Genomic DNA, 11,547 nt, shown 5'->3' with positions numbered 1-11,547 from the left:
TTAATGCAGTTAAAATCAAGAAGTGCAATGGAATTTTTTTGAGGGGTTGGATAAAATGATCTTAAAGTTTATATAGAATAATGTATATACTCAAGAATAACTGTACTTCCCTGGAAGTCCAGTGGTTAAGGATCTGCCTGCCAATGCAAGAGACACAAATTTAATTCCTGGTTCTGGAAGATCCCATATGCCACAGGGCAACTAAGCCCCTGTGCCACAACTACTGAGCCCGAGATCCAAAACAATTAAGCCCATGTGCTGCAACTACTGGGCTTGCAGCCTAGAGCTGGTTCTCCACAACAAGAGAAGCCACCACAATGAGAAGCCCACACACTGCAACTGGAGAAAGCTTGGGCACAGCGACGAAAGCCCAGCAGAGCCAAAAATAATAATTAATTAAAAAAAAAGAATAGCCAACTAAGCATGAAAAATAATTACAGGAAAGGAGGGCCTTGCTTTATCAGGTGACATAGGAAAAAGCCACGGCTTTGAAATACTCTGATATTTATACAGATGTAGGTAAATATATCAGTGGAAACAGAACAAAGAATTTAGAAACAGATTCCAAATTATCTGAAAATTTAGCAAAACGTAAAAATGGTAATTAAATTCATCAGGGAAAGAATGGGCCACTTAACACATAGTGCCATTACAATTCTATTATACCTGGAAGAAATTAAAAGGGGACTTATATTTTAAAACACATATAAAAGTAATAGAGCACAGTACTAAATAGAAAACAAAAAACAATGAAATATTGAAAGAAAATCCAAGGGTGTATTTGTATGATCCAGGAGGGAGGGAGATCTTAACAAGACTAAATTCAGTAGCTATAAGTCAAGTAACAGCTGTATTTAATCATATAACAACTAAAAACTTGGGAATAGCCAAAGAAATTATAAACAAAATAATAGATAATTGATTTAAAAATATAATAAATGACAAAAACGTAACATCGACAATATAAAAAGGGCTCTTACAAATGACAAGAAAAAGCACAATAAGAAATAGGAAAATACATGGAAAAGTAATTCACAAAAGACCACATCTAAATTGCAAGAAAACATGTTCAAATTTATTGGTTGTCAGGGAATGAAAATTAGAGTAACGAAGAGCTATCACTTTATACCCAGTATACTGGCAACAATTTAAAAAGTGTTAACATTTATTCCTCTGGAAATATGTTTTATTACAGCCTTTCGGGAAGGCAATCAGGCAAACCTACCCAAATTAAGGGTCTTCCCCAGTAGCTTAGTTGGTAAACAATCTGCCTGCAATGCAGGAAACCTGGGTTCAATCCCTGGGTTAGGAAGATCCCCTGGAGAAGGAAATGGCAACCCACTCCAGTGCTCTTGCCTGGAGAATCCCATGGACAGAGGAGCCTGGTGGGCTACAGTTCACGGGACAGCAAAGAGTCGGACACGATTGTGTGACTAACTTTCACTTTCACCCAAATTAAAAATATAAGTACTTTGTGTCAGTAATCACATCCTGAGAATTCATGCCATGAAAGGAAAACAGTACAAAAGGAGGGCATGCATAAAGCTATAGAGGATACAAAGACATAAAGGATGTAAACATAAAGATATTTGCAGCATTGTTTGTTGGGCCCCAAAACTGCAAACTGGGTAAATGCTTATTAATAGGGAAATTAGTAAATAAATTATGGTCTATCCACACTGAATCAGGCAGCATTATAAAGAAGAAATTAGAGCACCTCTTCAGACAATTTTCTGTACCTTTTTCATTCTGTGGTATATTTCAGCAGAGAAACTTGGAAGTACAAAATCTCGATTTCCCGAGTCAACTTTCTTTATCTAAAAATTATTATTATTATTTTGGTTTCACTGTGCAGCTTGCAGGATCTTCATTTCCTGACTAAGGATTGAACCCATACTCCCGGCAGTAGAAGCACAATGTCTTAACCACTGGACCACCAGAGAAGTCCCATGGTTCACCTCTTTTTAAATTCTTAGGTGTCTTTGTCTACATTTCCCCTTCTTGATTAGACACTAAAGCCCAAACTAATTTGAGGTACATGATTAAATGATACCAAAGATTTATTCAGGGAACATTTCTGATTCTGGCTCTTTGTTATACTTGTACTGTGTAAATTCTAAGTAACTCTGTACAATGGCAATGTGATCTTTAGTTTTTGACATTTTTGAAAGGACTTTCTTTCCAACTTACTAATTATGTCTGTCTCCCTCTTATACTCTTCAGTCAACCTCAGGGTCAGCCTTGTGCATGAAGTTGATGGATGGAGGAAATCGCTCAGTGGTGTCTGAATTTTTGCTGCAGGGACTCACCAGTTCTTGGGAGATCCAGATTCTTCTTTTTCTCTTTTTCACAGTATTTTATATAGCGAGTATATTGGGAAACGTTCTCATTGTGCTCACAATTCTGTCAGACCACCATTTACATTCCCCCATGTACTTTTTGTTGGCAAATCTCTCCTTCATTGACACAGGTGTTTCCAGCATTGCAACCCCAAAGATGATTTCTGACCTTTTCAGAAGACACAAAGTCATCTCCTTGAGAGGCTGCATCACTCAGATATTCTTTATTCACACTGTTGGGGGTGCAGAGATGGTGCTGCTCATAGTCATGGCCTATGACCGGTACTTGGCCATCTGCAAGCCCCTCCACTACCTGACCATCATGAGCCTAAGAGTGTGCACTTCTCTTCTGGCTGTTGCTTGGACCATTGGACTCATCCACTCTGTGGCCCAGCTGGCTTTTGTTGTCAACTTACCCTTTTGTGGCCCCAATGAAATGGAAAGCTTTTACTGTGATTTTCCTCGGTTCATCAAACTTGCATGTACAGACACGTACAGATTGGAATTTCTGGTCACTGCCAACAGTGGTTTCATCTCCATGGGCACCTTCTTGATCCTGATTGTGTCTTACATCTTCATCCTGGTCACGGTTCGCAAACATTCTTCAGGTGGTTCATCCAAGGCCCTTTCTACCCTCTCAGCTCACATCACTGTGGTAGTTTTCTTCTTTGGCCCTTGCATTATTGTCTATGTGTGGCCATTCCCTACCTTACCCATAGATAAATTTTTAGCCATCTTTGATGCTCTTATCACTCCTTTTATGAATCCTATTATCTATACATTTAGAAACAAGGAGATGAAGATGGCAATGAGGAGACTCTTTGGTAAAGTTTTAAGTTTCAGGAAGAGTTCTCATGCACAATCCAAGAAATTCAGATTGATCTTGACAATTCTTGGAAATTAACCTCTTTAATTACCCTTTTCATATATGTTTTCAGTTTCCTTAATGATTTTCAATATTCACTGTGAAATCTCTCCTCAGGAATTCTGTTCCTAGCTGGTCATTTTTTCCATAGGGACCCTTGCTCTAAGGAAACAGAAAGTACTAGGCAGGAATGAATTCAGCACTGGAATATAATGTTATTAAAAACTTACAGATGTTGGTAAAGGCTGAAATCTCACATACTGGGCACGTTTCCCGTTAAAACAAGATGTTGGATACTCTTCTCTTTGACAGAAATTCTCAAAGACGTATCTCTTCTAATATACATATGTACCAATATTCAAACCCTTTGTGTTTCTCAGTGTCTATATACCTGAAGGAAAAAAGATGAAACAAAGGCTATTGTCTAGGTAGCTTTGAGATTTTGAGGCTTCTCATGTCTGAATTTAGCCATCCACACTCAAGATTTAATTAATTACAAGGTTTTTAAATTTAGTTAGGATTGGAAGGTGATATTTGGCTAACTCAAAGAGTGACAACTCAGAAGATATTAATATTTTTTGATGTTAACATTTTTAATTAATCAAATGTTTTGACACCAGGTGTTGTAAATTCCTATATGCCTCAGTGTGTATGATTATTTCCTAAACTTAGTCACTATTTTTGTATGGCAAAGATAACTATGTGAAACTAAATGATTTTAAACGGGTTGAATATTTTGTAGATAAAAGAGGTAAGACTGAATGAAAATGCAAAAGATTTATATATTATGAGAACCAGGGTAATAACTAAATAAAACAAAGTATCAGTTCAGTTCAGTTTAGTTCAGTTGCTCAGTCGTGTCCAACTCTTTGTGGCCCCATGGACTGCAGTGCACCAGGTTTCCCTGTCCATCACCAACTTCCAGAGCTTACTCAAACTCATGTCCATTGAGTCGGTGGTGCCATCCAACTATCTCATCCTCTGTTATCCCATTCTCGTCCCACCTTCAGTCTTTCCCAGCATCAGGGTCTTTTCCAATGAGTCAGTTCTTTGCATCAGGTGGACAAAGTACTAAAGTGTCAGCTTCAGCATCAGTCCTTCCAATGAATATTCAGGACTGATTTCCTTCGGGATTGATTGGTTGGTTCTCCTTGTAGTCCAAGGGACACTTAAGAGTCTATTCTAACACCACAGTTCAAAAGCATCAATTCTTTGGCACTCAACTTTCTTTATAGTTTTTATATTTATTTAATTGGAGTATAGTTGATTTATGATGTTGTATTAGTTTCAGATATATAGCCTAGTTATTTTTTTCAGGTTATAGTCCATTATAAATTGTTATAAGACATAGGGTATAATTCCCTCTGCTATACAGTAAGTCCTTATTGCTTATCTATTTTGTGTATAGTAGTTTTTGTATCTCTTAATCCCATAATCTTTTTTTTTTCTTTTTTTTTAATTAATTTATTTTTTAAAATTTTTTTATTAGTTGGAGGCTAATTACTTCACAACATTTCAGTGGGTTTTGTCATACATTGATATGAATCAGCCATAGATTTACACGTATTCCCCATCCCCTCTCCCTTGGCAACCACAAATTTGTTTTCTACATCTATGAGTCTGTTTATGTTTACAGATTCCTTTGTATTATTTTTATATCACATGTAAGTGATATCATGTTGTATTTATCTTTTGCTGACATTTCAAAAGCATATATTCTCTAAGTCTATCCATGTTGCTTCAAATGGCAATATTCCATTCTTTTTTATGGTTGAGTAATATTCTACTGCATATAAATATGTCACATCTTCCTAGTCAATCATCTGTTCTTGGGCACTTTGGGCTGCTTTCATGATTGGCTATTGTAAATAAGGCTGCTATGAACATTGGGATACGTGTATCTTTTTAAAAAACAGTTCCACATATAGTTATTTTTTAAGTAGATTAAGATTTTAGTTGGAATTCCAATAACAAACTCTCAAAAATTAATGGAATGAATATACAGAGGAGTAGAAGGATATAGTAGACCTGAAGAGCATCATGAATAAATTCAACAGAATTAATATTTATACAATTTTCACACAACAGTAGGATACAAATTCTATTCAAGTTCCCATAGACTATAAACTATATACAGGGACATATACAGGGACATAAAACAAGGCACAAAAATTTCATAGTCTAAAGGTATTGAAATCATACAAAATCTGTTCTCCTATCACTGTGGAATTATATTAGAAATATCAAAAGATATTTGAAAATAACCCATATATTTTCAAGTGCAATGTGACATTTACCAAGATATCTTTGACTTAGCCATTGAAAGTCTCAGTAAAGTTAGAAGACTGAAAACACAGAGAGTGTTTTCAGAGAGGAAAGCATTTAAATGAGAAATTAATATTGAAATGAGAAATTATTATCAAAGATGCTTTAACAAATCTTATGTATTTGGAAATTAAATGTCTTCTTTAAATGATGGGTGTATTTAAGAAAGCCAAAAGCAAGGAAAATTAGAAAATATATGTAATAGAATAAAAATTAAAAGAGAATTTACCAGAATTTGTTGCAAGCACCTGAAGCTGCACAATGCAATTAAGTACAATGTGGAGTCTTGAATAAAGCATGAAAACAAATAATAAACACTAACATAAAATTTTGTTAATTTAAATAAAATCTATACTTTAGTTAACAATTCTGCTTCCCTTGTGGCTCAGCTGGTAAAGGATCTGCCTGCAATGTGGGAGGCCTGGGTTCGATCCCTGGGTTGGGAAGATCCCCTGGAGAAGGGAAAGGCTACCCACTCCAGTATTCTGGCCTGGAGAATTTCATGGACTATACAGTCCGTGTGGTCACAGAGCCGGACATGACTGAGCGACTTTCACTTCACTTCACTTCACTTCATGGGAGGTATGTATCTTTTTGAATTAACAGTTTTCATTTTTTCTGGATATATACTCAGGAGTGCAATTGCTGGATCATTCAGTAGTTCCATTTTTAGTGTTTTAAGGAACTACAGACTCTTCTTGTGGCTATAGCAATTTACATTCCCACCGACAGTGTAGGAGCTTTCCCTTTTTTCCACACCCTCTCTAGCGTTTACTGTTTGTAGATATTTTGATGGGAGCCATTCTGACTGATGTGAGATGATACCTCGTTGTAGTTTTGATTTGCATTTCTCTAATAATTATTGACATAAGAGTATCGTTTCATATGGTTTTTAGCCACCTGCATGTCTTCTTCGGAGAAAAGTCTATTTAGATCTTCTGCCCTTTATTTGATTGGGTTGTTTGCTTTTTGATAGTGAGCTGCATGAGTTGTTTGTATATTTCAGAGATTAATCCCTTGTTGTTTCTTTTGCAAATATTTTCTCCCATTCTGAAGGTTGTCTTCTTTCTTTTGGTTGTCTTTGTTTCCTTTGCTGTGTAAAAGCTTTTAAATTTAATTAGGTCCTATTCGTTTATTTTTCTTTTCACTACCCAAGGAGGTGGATCTAAAAACATCTTGCTGCAGTTTATGTCAAAGAGTGTTCTGCCTATGTTTTCCCCTAAGAGTTTTATATTATTTGTCCTTATACTTAAGTCTTTAATCCATTTTGAGTTTATTTTTGTGTAGGGTGTTAGGGAGTGTTTTCATTTCATTTCTTTACATGGAGCTGTCCAGTTTTCCCAGCACCACTTATTGAAGAGACTGTTTTTTCTCCATTCTATATTCTTGCTTTTGTTGTCATAGATTAGATGACCATAGGTGCATGGGTTTATCTCTAGGTGTTCTATTCTATTCCACTGATCCATATTTCTGTTTTTATGTCAGTACTATACTGTTTTGATTACCTAGCTTTATAGTGTAATCTGATGTCAGGGACAGCCTGATTCCTCCAGCTCTATTTTTCTTTCTCAAAATTGCTTCAGCCCTTCATGGTTTTTTGTGTTTCCACACAAATTGTACAATTTTTTGTTCTAATTCTGTGAACAGTGCCATTAGTAATTTGATAGAGATTGTATTGAACCTGTAGATTGCTTTGGATAGTATAGTCATTTTCACAATATTGATTCTTCCAATCCAAGAACATGGTATATTTCTCCCTCTGTTTGTGCCATCTTTGATTTCTTTTATCAGTATCTTACAGTTTTCTGAGTATAGGTTTTTGCCTCCTTAGGTGGGCTTATTCCCAAGTATTTTTTTCTTTTTGATACAATGGTAAATAAATGGGATTATTTCCTTGATTTCTTTTTCTGATCTTTTGTTTTCAGTGCATGGGAATGGAAGGGATTTCTGTGTATTAATTTTGTATGCTATAACTTTACCAAATTCATTGATGAGTCCTAACAGTTTTCTGGTAGCATCTTCATGATTTTCTATGTATAGTATCATGTCATTTACAAACGGTAACAGTTTTACTTCTTTTCCAGTTTGGATTCCTTTTGTTTCTTTTTCTTCTGTGATTGCTGGGCTAGGACTTTCAAAACAAAGTTGAATAATAATGGCAAGAGTGACATCTTTTTCTTGTTTCTTGTCTTAGAAGAAATGCTTTCAGTTTTTCACCATTGAGATTGATGTTTGCTGTGGGTTTGTTATATGTGGCCCTTAGTATGTTGAGGTGGTCCCCTCTATGCCTACTTTCTGGAGAGTGTTTTTAAATCATAAATGGGTATTGAATATTGTCAAAAGCTTTTTCTGTATCTCTTGAGATAATCATGCATTTATATTTTTCAATGTGTTGATGTGGTGTATCACTTTGATTTGTGGATCAACCAGGAAGAAATAGAAAATATGAACAGACCAATCACAAGAATGGAAATTGAAACTGTGATTAAAAATCTTCCCACAATCAAAAGTCCCGGACCAGACTGCTTCACAGGCAAATTCTATCAAAAATTTAGAGAAGAGGTAACATGCACAGTTCTGAAAGTCTTCCAAAACATTGCAGAGGAAGCGACACTCCCAAGCTCATTTTACGAGGCCACCATTACCCTGATACCAAAGCCAGACAAAGATAATTCAAGGAAAGAAAATTACTGCCAATATCACTGATGAACATAGATGCAACAATCCTGTCATATCATTTTGAGCTTTTAAATCTCTATTTCTTTTGTGTGTGCGTGTGTGTGTGTGTGTGTGTGTGTGTGTAAAGATCACTCCTGTCAGTTTAGAAAATTCATGGTGAAATATTTGGTCCCCATTTCATCTGCTCTGTGGAAACATTTTTCTACACTCTTTTTCCTGCCATTCATTTTGATGTTTATTTTGTCCTTTCTAATTGTGTAGATTTTGTGTTTGCTCTTTTTATCTTTAAGGTTCTGAATTTAAATCAAAACTTTTTTCTTTTTGAAACTGCTTCACATTTATTTAGCATTTTACAGTTTAGAAAGCATAGTTGCTTGTGGTAATCTTACACTCTTTCCTACTACAAAACTATATTTTGCTCCAGTATCTTGTTTGATGTATCCTTTTACCCTCTCTCTTTCTCCTAATCCCTCCTTTCTCTTTTCTCTTTCTTAGGTATTTCTTTGGGATAAAAATTTACTGTGAGAGTTCCAAATGAGTCACTTTTCTGTTTCCCTAACTTGGGGTTTACTCTTCATTCTGGGTCCACTGTTTGTGGTTGAAAGTTCTCTCTCTGGACCTGAGGTGGAGATAGGTAAGGCGAAGACAGAATGATGTTCCATACACAAAGGAATATTGCCCTGGTCACTACAGACTGACCCTCTCTCCCTGCTCTTTCCCTCCCGTTCCTAGCCTCCATGGGCAATATAGTGTCTGTCTCTTCTCCCATCCTCTCCTCTTCCCTCCTCTCCCCTCTGCTTCCCTCCTTTCTCCTCTCCTCTCCTCCCTCCCTCATCTCTTCCTTTGTTTCTCCCTTTCTTCTTTTCTTACTCCCTTCCTTTCTTTTTCTTTCTCTGTTTCCCTCTCTTTCTTTCTTTTGTGATGAGTACTTTAAAAATCTATTCTCATAGCTGCTGGCTCTATTTAAAATGTGGTATATCTTTTCCTGCACCAACTCCTTGTAGGAACTTCACGTCAATGAATGAATGAAGTTGTGTTCTAGCTTAGCAGAATTTTTTTTTAATCATTTAATTTCTTTCTTTGTAAACTTTTCCCCCTTTACTTATCTGAGCCATCAGAATTGGTCAGGCCACTATAGGGTTGTACATAATGCAAAAAGCTTTTCTTTCCTCTCTACCCTTCACATTAAACAGATATACTATTTCTTACAATTCGTATTGACTACTTCTGTGATAATTAGTAAAAAAAATTGTCAAGATTGAATTTCACTTATCTGCTGAAATTTTTATTTCTTATGTTTGCTAAGCCATATATTCAATAATTGATCTTATATTTTATACCTTTCCTCTCCCCACGATTCAATGAGAATATATAACTGTTCATAACATAAGAAGCTTAGGAACTGGAAGATACTGTAGAAATTATTTTCTATAACCTGCTCATTTTACAGATGAGGAAATATTGCTCTAGAGAAATGAAGTGAAACATCTGAAGTTAGAGTGAGTTACTGAACAAACATGAATAGAATTTAAGTTTTCTGATTCACAATCTACAATGAAGTCCAACACAGTAGTTATTCTCTGAGTTAAAAGTATTCTTTTTGATGTGAAATTATGGGCCATGTAGCTGAATTAAGTTAAACAGTGTTCCATGTAGATTATGCCAGTTTTTGAATGTAAAACAGAATAATAGCCTTATAGATAATTCACACACATGCACACAATAGGGATTTCTATGAAGTTCCCTGTTTTCTGGTGAGTTTCTTGGATGAAGTTGATTTGATATGAATATAACAAAGGTATATTTATGTGTTTCTTGGGAATTCTTTAACCTTACCCAGGAAATAAATATTTCAGATTAAGTAAACATACTGGTGTTTAAAATGTTTTCTGATCTCTTTTTCTTCCTGTCTGTGGCTCATCCATAACTTCCTCTGTTGGTGTGGTAGCATTCTAGGTGACAATTCCCTTGGATAAATGAAATCACATTGGCAATCCTATGTCTCTGCAGTATCATTGGTCAGTACTCTCCTGTGTACCAATTAGCCAGATCTCTCCCAATAATAGCATTTTTACAGCTATTTGTACATGAAGCAATGCTAGTTTTAACCAATAAAAGTTGAATATGGTTAACTCTTTGGTAGCAGTCACATGTCAGGTGTTTATATGAGTAGGTTGGAGACAAATTCAGAAATAACTTGAGGATATTGGTGTACAATGTTGAAGTCCCTAAAGACCAAGACTCAACAGACGTTTCTGGTGACAGGGTCATTTTGTAAAGAAATCAGTTAATTGTTACCTTGTACAATAGAAGCAGCTTCAGCTGAGCTTAATGAGTAAGAATTAACACCAATGAGAAAGAGCACATACAGTTAGAAACCAAAATTATTATTAATATTTTTTTCTGTTTATCCATTGCTCTCTAAGATTGAGATCCAAGAAAGGGAATTACAAAAGGCAGGAGACAGTTTTGTAAGTGGGAACAGAATTCGAATTAGTGTAGTGCTGGGCTTTATTTTCTTTCTGGATGTGGAGACTGAGCACTTTTGCTTCCTCTGTTATTGAGAGCACGAGGAGCAGAGCCTCTTCCTTAGGAAGTTAAAGACCTTCATGTGGATTAAAGCAACAGCAGTCTGGGAACTCAACCAGGAGCTCTGAGATGCAGGTATTACACAGATTTGCCCTTTACTACAATAGCCAGGAAGAATTATGGCTGTGTTATGTTAAATAATCAGAAAGTCATGAGAAAAGTCTTCTCTATATACTGGTTAAGAGGCAGATCGGGGAATCAGTGTCAGTTCTACCACTTGCTGTTCTAATCTATGGCTTTCCCTCTCATGGTCTCGATTTCCTCCACTGTGAAAAGGAGCTGATAACTTTTATGGTTTTTGTAAGTACCAAACAGATAGTGTCAGTAAAAGTGTTATTGTAGTGTCTTGGCCCTGGTGGTCACTGTTTTTCTTTTATTTTGGCTTGTTCTCGTTATTTTCATTGATAGCTTATCAAACACTGCTTCAGACTGGGAGCTATTCCCTCATTATGTTTAACAACTCTTTCAGAGTCAGATATGAAGCTGTATATCCAAATAACTTATATCCATATCTTAAACTGCATCATAAGTCTTGATTTCTTTCTGAAGACAGCCCTGATCATTCTGGCTCACGTGTATCTTTTCTGCTTCAAAACTTCTATGCTCATACTACTGATTTGACATTCTCGATGTGAGAATTTATTGTTTGTATTTTAGTATGTGCTGAAATGTAAATGCCTTAATGGCAGTAAATATTTTAACACTTCAGGAAGCCCATAATGACCTGGGACAATGCATTGGGCTTAGTAG

General features: G+C 35.9%; 1 protein-coding gene across 1 annotated transcript; it reads left to right on the top strand.

Moving 5' to 3' along the window:
• The first annotated feature begins 2,247 nt into the window (after positions 1–2,247).
• LOC122444274 (olfactory receptor 4F3/4F16/4F29-like) lies at positions 2,248–3,243 on the top strand. The gene has a single exon (XM_043473007.1). It carries the CDS (start codon positions 2,248–2,250, stop codon positions 3,241–3,243), a length of 996 nt encoding a protein of 331 aa, XP_043328942.1.
• Positions 3,244–11,547: the final 8,304 nt, after the last annotated feature.

This window comes from Cervus canadensis, chromosome 6 (genome assembly GCF_019320065.1).
Source record: "Cervus canadensis isolate Bull #8, Minnesota chromosome 6, ASM1932006v1, whole genome shotgun sequence".
Lineage (NCBI taxonomy): Eukaryota > Metazoa > Chordata > Mammalia > Artiodactyla > Cervidae > Cervus > Cervus canadensis.
Note: the sequence above shows the minus strand (reverse complement) of the source record. Positions and strands in the feature narration are given on the sequence as shown.

Bases quoted from the DNA above. Each gene is read 5' to 3' on its own strand.
- LOC122444274 (XM_043473007.1), top strand. From the start codon at position 2,248: ATGAAGTTGATGGATGGAGGAAATCGCTCAGTGGTGTCTGAATTTTTG.